Raw genomic sequence first — 23,885 nt, 5'->3', positions numbered from 1 at the left:
TTGTTTGCAACGCACATCCGTTACAGACGCCATTTTAACAGCTCCGTACAGCGCTGCCACCTGTCGGAAGTCAATGAAACTATACGAGACGAAGCGGGAATGTTTGAAAATATTCCACAAGAAATTTCCGGTTTTTTCAACCAAAATTGGCCGAGAAAAAAAATGTGTTGCATTACTTATTGAACTGCCCTCGTATATTGACTGTTCGTCCATCCCGGAAATCGAGAAACTTGACAATTTTTGCCTATCACGATACTGATACAGGCAAAGTATCTGTTCGGCGGCAATCCGGGGCTTTTGACAATGTTTTAATTTTAAGTTTGAAGTCGGATAAGAAATAAAAAGACGAATTTTTTTCGTATGATATAATTACAAATTAATAATTTTCTGACTTTATTCCTTTGCTTGTACTGTGAAACCTGCGTTCTTGCCAAATTTCACGATTCAACCTCAACGAGATGTAGCCTATAGGTTTTGAGGAGTCAGTTTTACAAGTATCAATAAATGTGACGTACGAGGGCGAGTCAAATGAAAACCTTAAATTTGTAATACCAAACCGAAATTTCGCGCCGTTATCCTGTAAGTTGGTAAGCGTGCTACAAACAGCGTGCAGAATGGCCTGTAGGTGGCAGCATAGTGCAGATGCACACATACCGTCACAGTATCAGTATAAAGATGGCCACCCCACTTGCGACTTGCATCAGGGAAGAACAGCGTTCTGTTATTCGGTTTTTGCGTAGTGAAGGCGTGAAACCTATTGAAATTAATCGACAAATAAAGATTCAGTACGGTGATGCATGTTTGTCACAGGAGCAAGTCTACGAATGGAGCAGTAAGTTCGCAAATGGTGTGACTTCAGTGGAAGATGCTCCTCGTCCAGGTCAGGCACAACGAGTTGTGACTCCACAGACCATTGCAGCAGTTGAAGCAATAGAGAAGGAAAACCGCCGAGTGACACTGAATGACACTGCAGCATGTTTACAGATTAGTGATGGGTCAGCACACCACATTGTGCATGGTGTGCTCCAGTTTCACAAAGTGTCTGCAAGATGGGTGCCACGGCAGCTGACTCCTGAAATGAGAGAACGACGTGTTGATGCTTGTGAAGACCTTCTATGGCGCTTTGAACGAGAAGGTGATGGCTTCCTTGCAAGAATCGTTACTGGGGACGAAACCAGGGTTCACTTCCACCAACCGGAAACGAAGAGAGCGAGCAAGCATTGGCGCCATTCCTCATCACCAAAACCAAAGAAGTTTGGAACAGAACCATCAACAGGGTAGGTTATGCTGACTCTCTTTTGGGACGAAAAAGGCGTCATTTTGGAGCATTATGTGCCTAGAGGGACTACTGTCACCAGTGCATCATATACAGGTCTCCCAAAAAATCATCTGCGGCCTGCAATCAAATGAAAGAGACCTGGATTGCTGTCAGCAGGTGTCCTTTTGCAACATGACAATGCAAGGCCCCACACTGCTGGTACAACAGTTGCTACGATCACAGACCTGCATTTTGAGTGTCTTCCTCATCCACCGTACTCACCAGACCCTGCCCCAAGTGATTTCCATATGTTTGGACCACTCAGAGACGCAATGGGAGGAAAGAAGTTCCGTTCTGATGAAGAGGTAGCCACGCGGTGCACGAGTGGTTGCGCGGACTACCAAAAGAATTTTTTTCTAAAGGAATTTATGCACTTTGTAACCGCTGGAGGACTTGCATTGAGCGTGGGGGAGATTATGTCGAAAAGTGACACAGCATTGTTCCACTTCTGCACAATAAACAATATTTTTAAAAAATGTAAGGTTTTCATTTGACACCCCCCGCAAATAGCCGTATCTTTTGTCTGTACTGACTCAGAAGCCTCAATTTCATACACCGGCATGTAACTATAGGCCTCAATATGTGACATAAATTTGAACTTGACACGTACACCAGTTTCTGAGAAAAAAGCATTTTTCAAAGTAGAACAGACAGACAGACAGGAAGACAGACAAAGAAGTGATCCTATAACGCTTCCTTACGATCGCAGGTTCGAATCCTGCCTCGGGCATGGATGTGTGTGATGTCCTTAGGTTAGTTAGGTTTAAGTAGTTCTAAGTTCTAGGGGACTGACGACCTCAGCAGTTAAGTCCCACAGTGCTCAGAGCCATTTGAACAATTTTTTTTATATAACGCTTCCATTTTTACCAATTAAGGGGCGGAACCGTAAAAACATCGAAATTTCTCTCAGGCTATGGGAAATCGTGTTGTGTACGCGAGATATTTTTGTGCAAATGAGCAGAACGCAAGACGTGAGCGGAAACTGCGTGTACAACTGGGAGAAACGACTTCTCGGAGACAGGTATCGGAACATTGGGGATTAGAAACAACAGAGTTAACGCCGTCATTGCTCACAAATATACTAAAAAACTAAAAAACCGAAACTGGATAGCACTAAGTTAACCCGTAATTAAGGAAAATTTTTCACATCCAAGATACGCTTTTAGTCGGATCCACGGACGACAGCTAACATAATGTATGATTTGATTCAAATTTGTCATCATCTGACGTTTGAGGTCCAATGCAGCGACGTTGTGAGCTAGTAGGCTAGTAACTGCTGGCGGTCGCCACAGCACTGCACTCTCCGCTACGAAAGGAAATCGCTTTAATTCTTCTGTGTCTGTTAAGAAGACCACGTAAAAACAATGAAATTCAACGTCGGTGTTGATCTCTACAGCCCATTTAAGCATTACAAAAATCTCATTAAAATATTTCTCTGTGCACTGTCGTGTCATCTTATAAAAGTTCTTAAAATGATACAGTTACTAAAATAACCGATTCTTCGCCCATTTTGTAGCGGTCTTGTTCTGAGCAAAGAATAATTACTCGGAGAGTGGGTGTTTCAGTGCGTTGCGTTCCTAATGGTATCATAAGACCTCTGACGTACATTTCTTCCAATTGATTTGCCTAAAATAGCACTGGTCGGTCTTAGGAGAGAGGGAGAGCGTAAATGTCAGACTAGACCAGTCGTTCCCAACCGGGGGTAATTACCACCTGAGATGTAAAATGAAGTTTTCTGAGGGGTAAGAACTAAACGATAAGATTCTGTTTCATTCACGAAACTAAATTATTTTTTAAAGATCATTACTACTACCAGAATTTAGTAAGACCCTAATACTTACTATATATGTGGTCAATAATTACTTTTTCTGAATCAATAGCATTAATGCGCTAGATGTTACAGGTTTCTCACATAATCTGCCCACTGCATTGCTGTAGATTGCTGATGATAAAAGTGAGACATATACGTAACAAATATCTGAAGAAAATGTCTTCTCCAAATTGCATGTCCTACCTGAAATAGTCCAGAAATTGCTTCGTTACTCGCTTCGGAAGAGAGAAATGAATTAGTTGTGCACCCTGACACAGCAGTAGCTACATAAGGGCTACTATAGTTCTGCACACCGTATTATTATTATTATTGTTACTATTACTGACTCTGGTCAGACCCAAAACATTAAGAGCCTGAAGTCTTCCAGTTTCTGCCAGTTTAGAAGTAAAGACTGTAGCAATCAAGCGATTCACCAACAGTAATTATAGTGCAGAAATTTGAACTTGGTTGATTTTATATGGGGTTGCAGTGTGCAGGTCAAGTAAGTGCCATAATGGAGAGAATGTAATGCTGGGGAAGCGTGTTCTGTAACACGTGTCATCCCTCATTGTGGATAGTTAGCTTTCTTATCTGAGAAGGAGTTGTGGGTGGCACTTGCGATGCACCACAAATTCTTTCACTATTCATTGTAACACACACACACACACACACACACACAAGCTAAATATCATTCATCTTTCATCATTTTAAAAATGAAATGTTTCCAAGAAAAGTCTTTTATTCTACAATTTAGTTACGTGCTGAAGTTAATGATAATGTTGGGGATGGGGCGGGGGGGGGGGGGCGGGGGGCGGACAGCAGACGGCATGGGGGGGGGGGGGGGGCGGGGTGAGAGTGATATAACGAAGGAGTAATTATCTAACAAGGGGAGGCCGCCAATTGTGAAATTCAGATTCGATTCATACTGCGCATAATAAAAGCTCATGGCCAGAGGTGTAATGTGGCAAAGCACCAAGATGCACTTCTCAGCCGTTGTCGAGAAAATCGACAGTTAAAAGAAACCGTTGCGGTGAAATATCGCTACGATTAATAATTTTCAACAGTGTCGTGGCGCAGCGGTAAGCGCTCTGGTTCATAATCCGAAGGTCGCCGGATCGAATCTCGCGCCATGCAACTTTTTTTTTTTTATTTGGTTTTTGTAATTCAAATGTGTGTGTATATATATACACACACACACATATATATATATTCCCGGCAATCAGTTGCAACAATTATGCATATAATAAGTTGTTGAAAGTCGTTTGTCGTGGAAAAACTGGCGACTTCGAACATCATTATGTTTTCCGCAAACAAAGTTGTATTTCACAAATGTTATTAATTGTCTTCATAATGTTAACCACGTATAGTTAACGGAAGACGTAGAAACGATATTCCGAAACGAATACGTATAGCGTAAGTCAAAGGTTCGAATTAGAATAGAAACCCCACGAACACAAATTTGCTGTGGCAGGTATGAAACTCCGTTACTCGCTCGTTACACTTGAAGGACAGATGTTGAATGGGCCGAAACGAGCCGTCGCGTAACAGCGTAGTTGCCTGCTAACTTCGAAAGAAGGTAGATACGGTCCCTAGCGCAACTTATTACATCGTCGAAAATCAGTGCGGACGGGAGAGCTTTGGTACACCCTGTTAAACAAACGGAAAAATGGAGGTGGTACAATTGGAGAGCGATCCGCCTTCACCAACATGCATAAGCAATTCATTAATAGTATATATATATATATATATATATATATATATATATATATATATATATATATATATATATATATGCATTACAAAAAACTAATAATAAAAAAAATGTTTCCTGGCGCGAGATTCGATCCGGCAACCTTCGGATTACAAAGCAGAGCGCTTATCGCTGCGCCACGACGCTGTAGAGACTTATTAATCGTAGAGAGTATTTCACCGCAACGGTTTCTTTTAACTGTCGATCTTCACGACAACGGCTGAGAAGTGCATCTTGGTGCTTTGCCACATTACACCTCTGGCCATGAGCTTTTATTATGCGCAGTATGAATCGAATCTGAATTTCACAATTGGCGGCCTCCCCTTGTAAGAAAGGTTTGGAACCACTGGACTAGACTGTTTGTGGATTGCACGGCTTCTTGGCAACTGGTACTTCTCTATGAATTAACCAGACGCTGAACAAATGCAGCGTGTGATAGTCGGATGTCTCCTCTCGCCTACAGCACCAGACATCTTGATGCATGCATTTGAATAGTAGCCTTGAACTCCACAGAGTTCTACCCACGCTGTTGCTTGCGATACGCGCACGACCTGTTTCATCGGTTTGGCTGCATCGAAAAGCAGAGCTGCGTGAATTTTACCAGCATATTAAGAATGTGCACAAGAAAATCCACACCACGCTGGAACAGGGAAGTAACGGCGCAGTTACGATACTGCACACGGAGGGCCACTGAGCTCCTAATGGGAAACTAGGACACAACTTGTGTGCCGGAAACGCGTCCGCACATTATCCGGTACCTAAACGCCGAGTTCCACCACAATCCGTCTCAGAAATTTTGGTCTTATGTCAGAGCGGTAGCTGAATCAAAACAAAATGTCCAGACACTCTGTGACCAAAATGGTACTGAAACAGAGGATAGGCCGAAATACTAAACGTCTTTTTCCAAAGCTGTTTCACTGAGGAAGACTGCACTGTAGTTCCTTCTCTAGATTGTACCACAGATGACAAAATGGTAGATATCGAAATGAAGACAGAGGGATAGAAAAAAAAATTAAAATCGATCAAAAGAGGAAAGGCCGCAGGACCTGATGGGATACCAGTACGATTTTACCCAGAGTACGAGAAAGAACTTGCCCCCGCTCTTGCAGCGGTGTACCGTAGGTCTCTAGAAGAGCGTAGCGTTCCAAAGGATTGGAAAAAGGGTACAGGTCATCCCCGTTTTCAAGAAGGGACGTCGAACAGATGTGCAGACTTATACACCTCTATCTCTAACGTCGATCAGTTGTAGAATTCTGGAACACGTATTATGTTCGAGTATAATGACTTTTCTGGAGACTAGAAATCTACTCTGTAGGAATCAGCATGGGTTTCGAAAAAGACGATCGTGTGAAACCCAGTTCGCCCAATTCGTCCACGAGACTCAGAGGGCCATAGACACGGGTTCCCGGGTAGATGCCGTGTTTCTTGACTTCCGCAAGGCGTTCGATACAGTTCCCCACAGTCGTTTAATGAACAAAGTAAGAGCATATGGACTATCAGACCAATTGTATGATTGGATTGAAGAGTTCCTAGATAACAGAAGGCGCCATGTCATTCTCAATGGAGAGAAGTCTTCCGAAGTAAGAGTGATTTCAGGTATGCCGCAGGGGACTGTCGTAGGACCGTTGCTATTCACAATATATACAGGGTGTTTCAAAAATGACCCGTATATTTGAAACGGCAATAAAAACTAAACGAGCAGCGGTAGAAATACACCGTTTGTTGCAATATGCTTGGGACAACAGTACATTTTCAGGCGGACAAACTTTCGAAATTACAGTAGTTACAATTTTCAACAACAGATGGCGCTGCAAGTGATGTGAAAGATATAGAAGACAACGCAGTCTGTGGGTGCGCCATTCTGTACGTCGTCTTTCTGCTGTAAGCGTGTGCTGTTCACAACGTGCAAGTGTGCTGTAGACAACATGGTTTATTCCTTAGAACAGAGGATTTTTCTGGTGTTGGAATTCCACTGCCTAGAACACAGTGTTGTTGCAACAAGACGAAGTTTTCAATGGAGGTTTAATGTAACCAAAGGACCGAAAAGCGATACAATAAAGGATCTGTTTGAAAAATTTCAACGTGACGGATGAACGTGCTGGAAAGGTAGGGCGACCGCGTACGGCAACCACAGAGGGCAGAGAGCTAGTGCAGCAGGTGATCCAACAGCGGCCTCGGGTTTCCGTTCGCCGTGTTGCAGCTGCGGTCCAAATGACGCCAACGTCCACGTATTGTCTCATGCGCCAGAGTTTACACCTCTATCCATACAAAATTCAAACGCGGCAACCCCTCAGCGCCGCTACCATTGCTGCACGAGAGACATTCGCTAACGATATAGTGCACAGGATTGATGAGGGCGATATGCATGTGGGCAGCATTTGGTTTACTGACGAAGCTTATTTTTACCTGGACGGCTTCGTCAATAAACAGAACTGGCGCATATGGGGAATCGAAAAGCCCCATGTTGCAGTCCCATCGTCCCTGCATCCTCAAAAAGTACTGGTCTGGGCCGCCATTTCTTCCAAAGGAATCATTGGCCCATTTTTCAGATCCGAAACGATTACTGCATCACGCTATCTGGACATTCTTCGTGAATTTGTGGCGGTACAAACGGCCTTAGACGACACTACGAACACCTCGTGGTTTATGCAAGATGGTGCCCGGCCACATCGCACGGCCGACGTCTTTAATTTCCTGAATGAATATTTCGATGATCGTGTGATGTGCTTTGGGCTATCCTAAACATACAGGAGGCGGCGTGGATTGGCCTCCCTATTCGCCAGACATGAACCCCTGTGACTTCTTTCTGTGGGGACACTTGAAAGACCAGGTGTACCGCCAGAATCCAGAAACAATTGAACAGCTGAAGCAGTACATCTCATCTGCATATGAAGCCATTCCGCCAGACACGTTGTCAAAGGTTTCGGGTAATTTCATTCAGAGACTACGCCATATTATTGCTACGCATGGTGGATATGTGGAAAATATTGTACTATAGAGTTTCCCAGACCGCAGCGCCATCTGTTGTTGAAAATTGTAACTGCTGTAATTTCGAAAGTTTGTCTGCCTGAAAATGTACTGTTGTCCCAAGCATATTGCAACGAACGGTGTATTTCTATCGCTGCTCGTTTAGTTTTTATTGCCGTTTCAAATATACCGGTCATTTTTGAAACACCCTGTATAAATGACCTTGTGGATAACATCGGATGTTCACTGAGGCTTTTTGCGGATGATGCTGTAGTAGAACGGGAGGTTGTAACAACGGAAAACTGTACTGAAATGCAGGACGATCTGCAGCGAATTGACGCATGGTGCAGGGAATGGCAATTGAATCTGAATGTAGACAAGTGTAATGTGCTGCGAATACATAGAAAGGAAGATCGTTTATCATTTAGCTACAATATAGCAGGTCAGCAACTGGGAGCAGTTAATTCTATAAAATATCTTGGAGTAGGCATTAGGAGTCGTTTAAAATGGAATGATCATATAAAGTTGTCAGACTGAGATTCATTGGAAGAATCCTAAAGAAATGCAATCCGAAAACAAAGGAAGTAGGTTACAGTAATTTGTTCGCCCACTGCTTGAATATTGCTCACCAGTGTGGCATCCATACCATATAGGGTTGATAGAAGAGATAGAGAAGATCCAACGGAGAGCAGCGCGCTGCGGCACAGGATCATTTAGTAATCGGGAAAGCGTTACGGAGATGATAGATAGACTCCAGTGGAAGACACAGTCAGACACATCATTGGTACCGAAGTGAGCAACCACCTGCTGTTGGCTGCACCCTGTGCTCTTCATGGCATCCGTGAGTACCCGTTCCACGTCTGGAATTAAACCACCTGGTATGCACACGGAGTGCACACTATTTTTCTTTCCTTTCTTGACAGACATGTCCCTAAGGAGGCCTGTAATGTGCCTAACTATCAATAATCCCACCCTCTGTGATTGCCCGGATCTTACAGGCTGAGATGTTTCCTCTAAACAGGACAGGAGAGGCGTTCAACGAATTCGAAAGTAAAGTTCTATATACTGACTTGTAAGAAAATCCTAAGAAATTTTGGTCTTATGTCAAAGTGGTTGGTGGATCGAAACAAAACGTCCAGACACTCTGTCACCAAAATGGTACTGAAACAGATGATGATAGACTAAAGGCCGAAATACTAAATGTCTTTTTCGAAAGCTGTTTCACAGAGGAAGACTGCACTGTAGTTCCTTCTCTAGATTGTCGCACACATGGCAAAATGGTAGATATCGAAATAGCTGACAGAGGGATAGATAGGGTTGATAGAAGAGATAGAGAAGATCCAACGGAGAGCAGCGCACTTCGTTGTACGATCATTTAGTAATCGCGAAAGCGTTACGGAGATGATAGTTAAACTCCAGTGGAAGGCTCTGCAAGAGAGACGCTCAGTAGCACAGTACGGGCTTTTGTTGAAGTTTCGAGAACATACCTTCGCCGAGGAGTCAAGCAGTATATTGCTCCCTCCTACGTATATCTCGCGAAGAGACCATGAGGATAAAATCAGAGAGATTAGAGCCCACGCAGAGGCATACCGACAATCCTTCTTTCCACGAACAATACGAGACTGGAAGGGAGAACCGATAGAGGTACCCAAAGTACCCTCTGCCACACACCGTCAGGTGGCTTGCGGAGTAAGGATGTAGATGTAGATGTAGAAGTGTTTCGTGCTACGAACGCTGACGGGTTCAGTGACAAAAACGAGAACTGAAAGAGCTGGATAACACTTTGCGAGACAACAAATACGACAATAAATGGGTAATAGGAGCCAGTAAGTTTAATAGGACAGCAGATACAAAGAATGAGATAAGAGAACAGTGCTAGCAGTGGTGAACTTACCATAGGTCAAGGGTATCAGTCATCGGGTAGACAATACGCTTCGCTGAGGACTCTTTTGCGTCCTTCTGGGCATAGGCAGAACACGCTTTATGACAGTGGTACAGAGATCATGATCAAACAGGCGGTTTCCGTGGTCGATGACGGCGGAATTCACGAAGTGGACGGCGATCCAGAGTGTAGTGATAGTCGTCGTAAGCGTTTGGAAACAGTAAAGGGAGAGATGCGAATCAGTAACGTAATCGCAGGCAAGGCTAATCACGCTAGTGTCAATGGCACGTGTGGAAGGCTTCCTGCAGCACTGCAAACTGCGGGACAAATGCGGGCTGACAGTGTTTACGGACTCTGTCGCTTCGGTGGACCGGCCCACGTGACGTGCCTGCAACAAGCTGTGGCCGTGCTATGGAGTCTGGATCTTTCCTGAATATGGATACTCGATGTGGGAGGGGAATCCGAATGATTGTCCAATTCTAAAGAGGCATCAATGCTGCTTTCCAAAGTGGCTGCGATATTCAGGATTGCGTAGTGTCCATTAAGAAAGCAGCAAAAGTCATCGACGATACGGGAGGTTTCGAGATACAGTCTGAGTTTGGTATCGCCTATACTGGGGAAACCGTAACGTCTGTTAACACACGCGCTGAGTTCAGCTGGAGTAGCAGGACCGATCCACACTAGCAGAGCACCATTCCGATTGAGGACCAGCTATAGACATCCAACAAACCCGACTCGTGCCGGGTGGTGTGGCCGAGCGGTCCTAGGCGCTTCAGTCTGGAACCGCGCGATCGCTACGGCCGCAGGTTCGAATCCCGCCTTGGGCATGGATGTGTGCGACGTCCTTAGGTTAGTTAGGTTTAAGTAGTTCTAAGTTCTAGGGGACTGATGACCTCAGACGTTAAGTCCCATAGTGCTCAAAGCCATTTGAACCACTTGAACCCGACTGCGTGCGAGATAGCCGTGGGTATGCACATAACAGACGCAGTCGAAATCCTGAAGCACCCTGAAAACATCCAACAGGCAACGCGACATCCTGTTTGCCAGCGAACCAGATGACTGCTTTGATGCCGCCCGCCACGAATTCGTCTCCTGCGTTTGTGCTGACCTCTTCATCTCAGAGTAGCACTTGCAACCTACGTCCTCAATTATTTGCCGGATGTATTGCAAATCTCTGTCTTCCTCTACAGCTTTTGGCCTTTACAGCTCCCTCTAGTACCATGGAAGTCATTCCACGATGTCCTAACAGATGTCCTATCATTCTGTCCCTTGTCCTTACCAGTGCTTTCCACATATTCCTTTCCTCTCGGATTCTGCGTAGACTCCTCATCCCTTACCTTATCAGTCCACGTAGTTTTCAACATTCGTCTGATTCTCTTCCGTTTCGGTTTTCCCAAAGTTCACATTTCACTACCATACAATGCTGTACTCCAGACGTACATCCTCAGAAATTTCTTCCTCAAATTAAGGCCGATATTTGATACTAGCAGACTTCTCTTGGCTAGTAATGCCTTTTTTGCCATAGTGAGTCTGCTTTTGATGTTCTCCTTGCTCCGTCCGTCATTGGTTATTTTGCTGCCCATGTAGCAGAATGCCTTAACTTCATCTACTTCGTGACCATCAATCCAGATGTTAAGTTTCTCACTGTTCTCATTTCTACTACTTCTCATTACCTTCGTCTTCCTCCAATTTACTCTCAAACCATACTGTGTACTCATTAGACTGTTCATTCCGTTCAGCAGGTCATTTAATTCTTCTTCACTTTCACTCAGGATAGCAATGTCATCAGCGAATCGTATCATTGATATCCTTTCACCTTGTATTTTAATTCCACTCCTGAACCTTTTATTTCCATCATTGCTTCCTCGATGTACAGATTGAACAGTAGGGGCGAAAGGCTACATCCTTGTATTACATCATTTTTAATACGAGCACTTCGTTCTTGGTCATCTACCCCTTGGCTGTTGCACTTACCGTATGTGACCCGTCTCTAGCTATAGCTTACCCCTGCTTTTTTTTTCAGAATTCCGAACATGTTGCACCATCTTACATTGTCGAACGCTTTTTCCAGGTCGACAAATCCTATAAAAGTGTCTTGATTTTTCTTTAGTCTTGCTTCCATTATTAACCGCAACGTCAGAATTGCCTCTCTCGTGCCTTTACCTTTCCTAAAGCGAAACTGATCGTTATCTAACGCACCCTCAATTTTCTTTTCCATTCTTCTGTATATTATTCTTGTAAGCAACTTGGATGCATGAACTGTTTTAAGCTGATTGTGCGATAATTCTCGCACTTGTCAGCTCTTGCCGTCTTCGGAATTGTGTGGATGATGCTTTTCTGAAAGTCAAATGGGATGTCGCCATACTCATACATGCTACACACCAACATGAATAGTCGTTTTGTTGCGATTTCCCCCAATGATTTTAGCAATTCTGATAGAATGTCATCGATCCCTGCTGCCTTATTTGACCTTAAGTCCTTCAAAGCTGTTTTAAATTCTGATTCTAGTACTGGACTCGCAACCTCTTTTAAATCGACTCTTGTTTCTTCTTCTATCACATCAGACAAATCTTTCCCATCGTAGAGGCTTTCAATGTATTCTTTCCACCTATCCACTCTGTCCTCTGTATTTAACAGTGGAATTTCCGTTGCACTCTGAACGTTACCACCCTTGCTTTTAATGTCACCGAAGGTTGTTTTGACTTTCCTGTATGCTGAGTCTGTCCTTCCGACAATCATTTCTTTTACGATGTCTTCACATTTTTCCTGCAGCCATTTCGTCTTAGCTTCCCTGCACTTCCTATTTATTTCATTCGTCATAGACTTGTATTTCTGTATTCCTGGGTTTCCCGGAACATTTTTGTATTTCTTCCTTTCAACGATCAGCTGAAGTATTTATTCTGATACCCATGGTTTCTTGGCGGTTACCTTCTTTGTACCTGCTTTTCGTTTCCCAACTCCTGTGATGGCCCTTTTTAGAGATGTCCATTCCTCTTCAAATGTGCGGCCTACTGGACTAGTCCTTATTGCTGTGTGTATAGTTTTAGAGAAGTTCAACTATATCTCGTCATTGCTCAGTACAGTCGTATCACACTTGTTTGCGTATTGATACTTCCTGACTAATGTCTTAAACTTCAGCCTACTCTTCATCACTACTATATTGTGATCTGAGTCTATATCTGCTCCTGGGTACGCCTTACAATCCAGTATCTGCTTTCAGCATCTCTGTCTCACCATGATGTAATGTAACAGAAATCTTCCCGTATCACCTGGCCTTTTCCAAGTATACCTCCGCCTCTTGTGATTTTGGAACAGGGTATTCGTAATTACTAGCTGAAACTTGTTACAGAACTCAGTTAGCCTTTCTCCTCTCTCATTCCTTGTCCCAAACCCATATTCTCCTGTAACCTTTTCTTCTACTCCTTCCCCTACAACTGCATTCCACTCCCCCTTTACATACTGCATTACCCTTTCAATATCCTCATACACTTTCTCTATGTGTTCATCTTCAGCTTGCGACGTCGGCATGTATACCTGAACTATCGTTGTTGGTGTTGGTTTGCTGTCGATTCTGATAAGAACAACCCCATCACTGAACTATTCACAGAAAGAGATTCTCTGTCCTACCTTCCTATTCATAACGAATCCTACTCCTGCTACACCATTTTCTGCTGCTGTTAATATTACCCTATACCCATCTGACCAGAAATCCTTGTCTTCTTTCCACTTAACTTCAGTGACCCCTACTATATCTAGGCTGAGCCTTTGCATTTCCCTTTTCAGATTTTCTAGTTCCCTACCACGTTCAAGCTTTTGACGTTCCACGCCCCGATGCGTATAAACTTATCCTTCCTTTGATTCTTCAATCTTTTTCTCATGGTAATCTCCCCCTTGGCAGTCCCCTCCAAGAGGTCCGATGGTATAGTCCGAGTGAAACCCCGTTGACAGGTGATGTCTGTCACTTGCCGCTACAGTGTTGCAACATCGTCTATCGGCTATCGCTCGAGTTCAGGCGACACAAATTCGGTGCAATGTTGGAAGCGGCCGCCGAAAGATGTGTGGGAAATGCGAAGTTTTTCTGTCCACAGCTGATTTTAAGCGACCAATGACCGAACTGCCACAGACGATTCGTTTTATGGCCATGAATTTAAACTCCTGCCCAGAGATAACCACAACCTCGTGACGTGGTATACATCCGAGGAAACGGCGGTAACAAGCTGCAGCAGAACTGAAACCACTATTGCATTGTTCACGATGGTTAAAACTAACCTCTATGAGTAAACTGAAGACAGAGAGAATTTAGTTTCAGTGCTATAAACTTACTATAATTTCTTGCTGTCATTTATTCGTCACCTGAGACCGTCCTCATACTGATTACACCAACTGCTGTGTTACCAACAGATGAACAGTCATGGTTGGCATTTGGTCGCAGGAAGATTACACCCAAAAAAAGAACGATAGGAAGAAAAATAAATAAGAGGAAATAGAAAGGGCAGTACGATGGTGAAAATAAAATTAGAAATAAAAAATTATAAGGGTAAGCCAATTATTATCCGCAAAGTAATTATAAAATTTTATTATAATCAAATAGGAAACTTACAAGAACTTTATCGGCATGGTCTCCTTGCATTTCAACGCACTTATTCCATCGTTGTACAAGCTTCCTGATGCCCTCATAAAAGAAGGTTCTCGGTTGAGCTGCGAGCCAGGAATGCACCGCTTCTTTCACTGCTTCGTCCGAGGCAAATCGACAGCCCCTTAATGCCTGTTTGAGTGGACCAAACAATTTATAGTCAGAAGGGGTCAGTAACTTCAAAATTGAGTTTCTGGAGGGTTTCAGCAGTGTTGGCAGCAGTATGCGAACGGGCATTGTCGTGCAACAACACAACACATTTTGATAGCAATCCTCGGCGTTTGCTTCGAATTGCAGGCTTTAGCCTGGCAATAAGCATCTCACTGTAACTTACGCTGTTTATTGTTGTGCCCCTTCCCCCATAATGTTCCAGTACTGGATCTTGTGCGTCCCAAAAACCAGTAAGCATCAGTATTCCTGAGGACGGTTGCGTATTGAACTTTATCTTGCACAGCGAATTTGGATGTTTCTATTCCATATTCTACCGTTTACTCTCCGGCTCGTGATGATGGATCCATGTTTCGTCACCAGTAATGATCCTGTCTAAGAGGTTGTCCCCTTCGTTACCATATCGATCCAAATGTTTTTTCGCGCGTTTTTTAATGCAGCTGTGTGAGTTGTTTTGGGACCCATCTTGCGCGAACTGTTGTGGATGATTTCGTAGGCTTCTTCATCGGTGATTGCTTGTACAGAGACGCGCGTGATGGATACTATATAGAGAGCAGTTTTTGGCTTTTTGGCTTGAAATTCTGCAGATAGACTTGTAAAAATCGTGAAATATGCAATACAGATTTTTACGGCTGTCGGGCGATCGTAAGGTAGTCAGACAGTTGTTCACGATTATGGTTGAATACTGCACTACAGGCCGCAGTATCGGTTTGAAATTTTGAAAATACAGTTATGATCATCCGAAATTCAACGTATAAATTTGGGCAACCACTGATCTATCGTAATCCACCCACCGAGTTAGTCGAGAGCGTTAATACGCTGTTTCCTGGACGCGGGCAGGCGCGCCAGCCCCGGATCGAATCCGCCCGGCGAATTAATGACGAGGGTCAGCCTGGATGTGATTTTTAGGCGGTTTTCCACATCCCACTAGGCGAATACTGGGCTGGTCCCTACATCCCGCCGCAGTTACACGCCTCACCGACTTTTGAAACACGTTCACACTATTTCCTGATTTACACTAGATGCAGACAGCTGGGGTACACTGATTCCATCCACGGGGGTACGGGGTGGTGGCAGGAAGGGCATCCGGCCTCCCCTTCCAATTAACCTTGCCAAATCCGATTGTAACCACGCCGAACCTGCGAAAACTGTGGGACAAAGGCATAAGTAAAAGAAATATTGGTCGATTGTAAGGTAGCCAAAGCATGATTACGAGCATGATTGCACACCTTGCTACAGGCCGCAAACATGCGTCTTTTCTTTTTAAATTTTCAAAATAGACTTGTAAACCATCTGAAGGTTCTTGCATAGATTTTTGACAGCTATCGGGCGATCATAAGGTGGCACAATTTCTGTTCACGAGTATGACTGCGCCTCACGCGACAGGCCGCAGTTTTTGATCTTTTGGTTTCAAATTTTGAAAACATCCATTGCAGTACAGATTTTGACAAGTACCATAAAATATCGATATGGGAATTACTGGATGCCACACTACAGCCTAAATGAGGCACTATGAATTTGCTGTAAGATTTGGACGATCTTAGGGTAGCTAAATGCCTCTTCATGTGCAAGAATGCTGCTGTGAATCACTCGGAACTGGCTGTAAGGATTTTGGCGACGATTGAACTATCTTAAGGTAGCCAAATACCATGGCTCGAAGGTGACAGGTATAATCTTGTGGCTTCGTCATCGTTTCCCTCAGTCATTTTGTACTATAAATGTTAATACATCATATATTCTCGAGTTACCGTGACAAAATGTTCGGCACAGACCCGTTTATAAATAACACCAAGTGTTTCACGAATCTAGGTGGAACAAAGTACACTGATAAGTCAGAACATTATGAAGCACTCCATCTTCGGGCCACAAGTGGCCTCCGGGACCATCCGACCGCCGTGTCATCCTCAGATGAGGATGCGGATAGGAGGGGCGTGTGGTCAGCACACCACTCTCCCGGTCGTTATGATGGTTTTCTTTGACGGGAGCCGCTACTGTTCGGTCCAGTAGCTCCTCAGTTGGTATCACGAGGCTGAATGCACCCCGAAAAATGGCAACAGCTCATGGCGGCCCGGATGGTCATCCAGCAAAGAGCCGGCCACGCCCGACAGCGCTTAGCTTCTGTGATCTGACGGGAACCAGTGTATCCACTGCGGCAAGGCCGTTGCCCGGAACATTACGACCATCTATCTAATAACCGGAATGTCCACTTTTGGCATGGATAACAATGGCGACACGTCATGGCCTGGAAGCAATGAGGCCTTGGAAGATTGCTGGAGAGAGCTGGCATCGCATCTGCACTCCCAAGCCACCTACTTCCTGTAAATTCCGGGCAGGGGGACGATGAGCTCTGATGCCACGTTCAACCACATTACAGGTGTGTTGGACTGGGTTCAGATATGGCGAGCTCGGCGGCCAGCGCATCAGCTGGAACTCCCCACTGTGTTTCTCGAACCGCTGCAACACACTCCAGGCCTTGTGACATGGCGCATTATCTAGCTGAAAAATGCCACTGCCATCGCAAAACATGATCGTCATGAAGGGATGTACGTGGTCTGGAACCAATGTACGATACGAGCTCCGGCCGGCCTTGGTGGGCGAGCGGTTCCAGGCGCTTCTGTCTGGTGCCGCGCGACCGATACGGTCGCAGGTTCGAATCCTGCCTCGGGCATGGATGTGTGTAATGTCCTTAGGTTAGTTAAGTTTAAGTAGTTCTAAGTTCTAGGGGACTGATGACCGCAGATGTTAAGTATCATAGTGCTCAGAGCCATTTGAACCACTTACCTGAGGGTTGTATTGGACAAAATTTATCGTGCATCCCTGCACCAAGAAATCGATCAAAACTACATCCTCTGCATCCCATGATACTGTAGCCACAATTTTTTCTGCCAAACGCACAGTTTGGAACTTTTTCTTCTTCAGTCAGTTCCTGTGATGCCATTTCACTGACAGGTGCTACAATTCTGGTTAAAGAAAAACCTCATGTTTCGTTCCCGGTTACAATTTTTTCCAGATACTCCTCTTCCCCTAAAGGGCACAACGGCTCCGCTGGAGGGGTTAACATTCTTGGTAGCCAACCCGCACAAACCTTACAAAGACACAGAGAAACAAAATAAAAGAGTTAGATCGTTTTGGGCAGGTCCGTCAGTGTAATAAAACGAAGGGCACGAGCAGCTGCTCGAGCATCATCAGATAACATAGGACAACACGAGAGTGAATAAAATGGGGACGGGGCAACAAAATATGGTGCACCGTCAATGGATGACCACAGGGGCACTGCAGGGCGGGGTCACCGGACAACAGGTGGCGGTGGCTAAATCGGCAATGCCCAATCCGCAACCTGGCCAAAATGACCTCCTCTCGCCAGGAAGGGCGCGAGGAGGTCGTCCGAGCCGTCGCGATCGGTTTGATGGCCCTAAACTTATTTTCATGGAGAGAGGACCAAGCCTCATGCCACAAAGATGAAAAGCGCCGACAAAGAACCCCACTAAAATCAGTTCATGGGACACAAAAGGAAGCTGTCCGAGGCAGGAGGACAGCAGCCTTCTCCGCAGCATCAGCAGCTTCGTTCCCAGGCTGTCTACTACGAACATCGATGTCGGCCATTTGGAAGTGACACTGGTACCGGCATTTGTTGATGCAGAAGGTTACTACTGAAGTGGTCTGGAGAAGAAGCTTTGCCGAACTGAAATTTTTCACTTTTTCATTAAGGAGAAAAAACTGGAGGCCCAGCTTGTTGACTGACCCTCGTTCTACCCCTCCTGTTTTGGTAAAAGAATGAATGTTCAACAGAGCAGGGTAGAGTGTGTGGAACGACTGTAATGTAACAACTTACTGACCTGACTGCAGGCACCTCCAGGATGTCCCACTCGACGGACATGTAGAACTCGGACAGGTCGACGCCCACTTCCACGACGTTGGAGCCCGCCTGCTCGTCCATGTGCCGCAGGTCCACCTGCGGAAAGGAAGGAGCCAAGCCGTCAGCGCGCTCGTCGCTACTCACACTGGCGCAGACGCCGCGCGGGCTGGCGCAGCCGCCCGGGACCCTAGGATGCCCAGCTGGTGCACAGAGGGTCCCTCGCTGGTTTCACTGGAACGCGTCTGTCGAAATGCCTCGTGGAGAGGTGGTAGACGGAAGCTCCAATACTGTACTCTGGTTGGGGTTGGGTTGTTTGGGGAAAGAGACCAAACAGCGAGGTCATCAGTCTCATCGGATTACGGAAGGACGGGGAAGGAAGTCGGCTGTGCCCTTTCAAAGGAACCATCCTGGAGAGATTTAGGGAAATCACGGAAAACCTAAATCAGGATGGCCGTATGCGGAATTGAACCGTCGTCCTCCCGAATGAGAGTCCAGTGTGCTAACCACTGCGCCACGTCGCTCAGTTACTGTACTCTGATGGAGGCCTACTTCACACAGACCGAATAATGCCAACCTGCGGCTTCTGATGCGCTGTCGACTGCCTTGCAGCAACCTAATCGTAGACACATTGTTGACAAGTCGTTGGTAGCCCAGCCTTTTTCAGATGTATGGATAAATGAGCAAGTTAAAATCCCTGAAATTGCTATAATGTCCTCAAGTTTATTCTTGGCATGTGTCTCATTGACAGACAAAAGAAGTGAATCACCATGAAGAAACAGTCGAGTGACAATGTCAGTACACAAACTCATCATTGGCGGCAATGTAAATGATTAGCGCTGCAGATCTCTGAAACAGGTAGAAGGGCCACTGGAGTGCATTCGTGTTGTTCCCCTTCAGTGTCTTTACTGGGCCTGGCAATATATACAACGGATGTGCTCACTCTGAAGGACTTGGACATGCCGCATAATTGTATGAGACTGAGTTGCCAACACTTGACAGCATCTGAATTGGGCCTCATTGTGGAACTCAATTTTGCCTGCTGCTCAAATCGTGGAATATTCACATCAGACTGAATGAGAACGTGAGGGTAGCCATACTTGCTGTCAAGGTTCTGGTCCACCAAGCCTGAGCATCACAAGGGAGGGTCATCGCATTGTGCCATAAGCACATCGTAACCCTTTCACATCCAACAGCAAGTAATGAACTCCATACGATATTCTGTCTCATCCTGCACCATTGTTCAGACACTACCTGCAGCCAATTACTGTCCTATGTCCAGCCTGGCGTTAACACCACAAAACTGGTGGCTGTGTTTGGAGTGAGTGTTTAGTGACGAATCGCGGTTTTCACCACGCAAAATGACCATCGGTGACGAGTCTAGTCTTGTGGCAACCTTGGGAGAGGTCCTATTCTTCCAAAGTTTTCGAGAGAGGTGATGGTGTTACTCCTGGCGACGTGCGGGGAGCCATTGGGTATTACCTCACGTTACAGCTGGTGATTTTTTAACAGGACAACGCTCGTCCACACATGGGGCATGTGTCTATGAACTGTCTGCATCATATTGAGGTACCCTTGTGGCCAGAAAAATACCCACATCTGTCCCCATTAGAAGACATGCAGTACCACCTCAGACGTCAACCCCACTCCTGTGCTAGTACTGACCATGTCAAACACACTTACAACAGCGATGGGCCAGCTTGCCACAGGAGAGGAAACAATGGCTACACCATGTGTAGGTGTGTGCATCCAATCATGACTCAGGAACTGCTAATACGATTTGCTTCACTTATCGCTTAATACCAGCAGAATATTGCAATGAGATGAGACACACTTAGCGCCTGTTTTTGTGGGGACATTGATGGGAAATTGTTGACACATTAGCATATGCCTGGTAAGTGTATAACTTACTATCTGAGAAAACATTCTTAGGGGGTTTGTGGAGTATGATTGAGGTGAAATGCGAAAATAATTGAATATGGACCATATTAGGATCGAATCCACAGTTTCTGGGGGTTACTGGTTTGATTGGTGACAGTCACGAAGTGATTTCACTCTAAGAGATGACTTGGGGTTGGGTCGGGCTGAACTAAACCACAACTGGGACATGTGCTTGTTAAATGAATAAATCAAGTTAGCCGCATGGGGAAGGAGTGTGGCCACATGTAGCTGACGAACCAAAGAGTGTAAGCAGCAAAGCAAATGTATTTTCGGACTGAAGCCGAGAAAAGAAGCTGAAGATCAAGTTTTATTGTCTTACAAGCTATTTTCTGTCTTTTAAAACAGAGAAATATGCTAGAGAAGGTTGCTGTCTTTCAGCTACTCTGTTTAATACTGATATCTTTTAGTTCAAAATTTCTTCCAACGTAAGAGTGGTGTGACAGTAGGAGTAAGGACAATAAAATGTATAAGGCTTGCTGTTGACATGGTATTACTAAGTGAACCTGAAATATCAATAAATAGTGTGTCGTAAGAGGAGGACACTTGCTGCGAGGAGTATGGAAAGATGGTAAATATTAAAAACCTAAGGAAATTATTTTTGCGAGGCAATCAAGGAAGGTAAGGGAAAATTTGTAATGGGTTAGTGGGGCAGTGCAAAATAATCATCAATATTACATGAAATCAAGAAACAGTGTTGAAAAAATAATGTTTTACAGAGAGTTTATCATTTTCAGTGGTTTACTAAATAAAAAATTGAATAGGAGACTGGTGTTTAGTATGGGGTGTGGATCTGAAGAAGAATGGAAGATCAAGCGGACACACAAAACAAGGACTGAGGTTCTGTTGTACAAGATGAACGAGAAAAGACAAATACTGGAACCAGTTAAGGCAGAGGAAAAGAAATTGGTTAAGAAACTGATTGAGAATTGACTGCATAATGAGGACGCACAAGAAGGAATGGTGACTGGGAAGAGGACCAGAGGAGGAAGAAGAAGATAGCATCCAATAAAACGAATGCTATTTTAACCATAGTTTTGGATTTAGCTTTACATATTAAACTCTCTGCAAAGTTTTCGAAAAGTATTTTTAAAATCTCTTTGACAGCATGGTTGCTTCATTGTCATTTGCAGAGCATTCTACCATTTCGATTGCGTAAGTAGATTGCACACTGATGTCGCTAACATAGGATTTTAGTTTGTTGTAGGAAACTCGATAAAAGATGCTTCCGATCCGAAACTGATCGATGTGACTATGTAGAACATATTACAATCTGCCTACCTGCTGTCGTTCCGCAGCTAATATCATTATGGAAGTAATGTAAGTAAGGTGGAGAGTTACTACCGACCTTCCCCACGGGGCACGTCCATATCTCACCACTGACTTCTAGTATCAGCCGCACGCAGTTGACGTCAACAAGTGTTGGGCCGAAGATGACGTTGTTACAACGTTGAAACTAGTTGCAAACATAAAATCGACACCTTAAATATCGTGCGAGAACGACACGAACATCCGGCTGGATTCCCGAATATCCAAGATGTCAACAGATCACCGGGAAAGCATGAAGAATTACACCTTAAATACAGCTGGAGGAATTTCTTCATTTTTAACATAAATTTATACCAGCTGACGTCCCACGGTCATCCATTTCAACTATGCATGTTCGAAGGTGCCATCTAGATTGTGGCAACACTTAACAAATAACAACCATCTCTGACCTGTATCCACATGACAGTGATCCCGTCAACTAAGCGAAAGACGTTTTTCCATGGACATTGAGACGGTGTCACGCACTGATCTGTTCAAAAGTCCACTCGAAATCCTATAAAACATCTTTGAATTATTCTGGAGGCCAGCATCTTTTTACACCCAGAAAATGGGCATCCACCACGCAATTAGTGCAGCGGAAACAGCGTACCAGGGATTCATGGGAAAAACTGTTCCCCAACGAAGTATGCTAATGAAGGAAGGATCGTTTTGTTTTTAGCTACTTTTGTTCGACCCTCCACCAGCCCCCCCGATGAATTGGTCCCCAGCGCCAACTTTTTCATTTCAGAATAGCGCTTGCAACCTACGTCATCAATTATTTGCTGGATTTATTCCAATCTCTCTCTGCCCCTACCGTTTTCGACCTCTACAACTCCCTCTAGTACCATGGAAGTCATTCTGTGATGCCTTAGGAGATGTCCCATCATACTGTCCCTTTTTCTTGTCATTGCTGTTTTCCACACATTCCTTTCCTCGCCCATTCTGCGGAGCACATCCTCATCCTTTACCAGTTCACCTAATTTTCAACATTCTCCTGTAGCAGAACATCTCAAATTCTTCGATTTCTTCTGTTCCAGTTTTCCGACAGTCCGTGGATGACTACCGTATACTGCTATGGTCCAAACGTACGCTCTCAGAAATTTCTTCCTCAAATTAAGCTCTATGTTTCATACTATTAGATCTGTTTTGCCTAGGAATGCCCTCTTTGCGAGTGGTGTTCAGCTCTTTACGTCGTCCTTGCTCTTCTGTCAACATAACAGAGTTCTACTTCGTGTTCATCAATTCTGACAAGTTTCTCGCAGTTCTCATCTCTGCTATTTTTCATTGTCTTCGTCTTTCTTCGATTTAAACTCAAAACATGTACTTTATCCAGTAGACAGTCCATTCCATTCAACAGATGCAGTAATCCTTCTTCACTTTCTTTGAGGATAGACATGTTATCAGTAATTCTTATCATTGATAGCCTTTCACCTTGAATTTTAGTTCCACTCTTAAGCCTTTCTTTTATTTCCGTCATTGCTTCTTCGATTATTATTATTATCGTATGCATCAATTACAGTAATACACATTTGGAAAAACAAAGAAATAAAAATAAAAAATGAACATATGAAATTATATATAGTACACAAGTTTTAAAACGGCTCAGACTACACTCGGATGTTGATAGACTCGATCCAGCGGAGTGCCTCGTGGGATGCTTGACGGAGCTTCTCAATGCCACCAGGGAAGCGTCTGATTGGACAGTCATTCACAATGTGGCTCATTGTTTGGGTGTCACCACAGCCACACAAACTGTCACTTGAAAAGCCCCACTTGTGCATGTTGTATTTGCACCTACCCTCTTCAGTTCGATATCTGTTTAACTGCACCCACAACTCCCCTGGTTGGTAGAAGCCTGGAACTGGAACTGTTGGACTGTATACGAGTTCGTGGTTTCGGGTTCTTGTAGCTTGCCACTCACGTTTCCACTCTGCGTCCTGGTCGAATCCTATGGATAGCATTTGGACTCCCATTTCATATGCTGGTCTTCTTCGATGTATAGACTGAACAGTGGGCATGAAAGACTACATCCCTGTCTTACATCCTTTTTAATCCTACCACTTCATTCTTGGTCTTCGAGTCTTATTGTTCCCTTTTAGCTCACGTATGTATTTTTTACTACCCATCTTTCTCTATAGGTTATCTGTAATTCTCTCAGGGTTTCGAACATTGTCCAATAGTTTTTCCAGGCCGACATATGCTATATACGTGTCTTGATTTTTCTTCAGTCTTGCTTCCACCATGAACCACTATGTAAG

At 44.5% G+C, this 23,885-nt stretch overlaps 1 protein-coding gene across 1 annotated transcript in view; it reads right to left on the bottom strand.

Moving 5' to 3' along the window:
• The window catches only part of LOC124718881 (acetylcholine receptor subunit alpha-like), a 638,987-nt gene that overhangs the window by 103,659 nt on the left and 511,443 nt on the right, over window positions 1-23,885 (bottom strand). The window contains 1 exon segment of the mRNA XM_047244518.1: window positions 18,365-18,480. Within this exon segment, the coding sequence (XP_047100474.1) occupies window positions 18,365-18,480 (116 nt within the window).

The sequence above is a fragment of the Schistocerca piceifrons genome, chromosome 10, assembly GCF_021461385.2.
Source record: "Schistocerca piceifrons isolate TAMUIC-IGC-003096 chromosome 10, iqSchPice1.1, whole genome shotgun sequence".
NCBI lineage: Eukaryota > Metazoa > Arthropoda > Insecta > Orthoptera > Acrididae > Schistocerca > Schistocerca piceifrons.
Note: the sequence above shows the minus strand (reverse complement) of the source record. Positions and strands in the feature narration are given on the sequence as shown.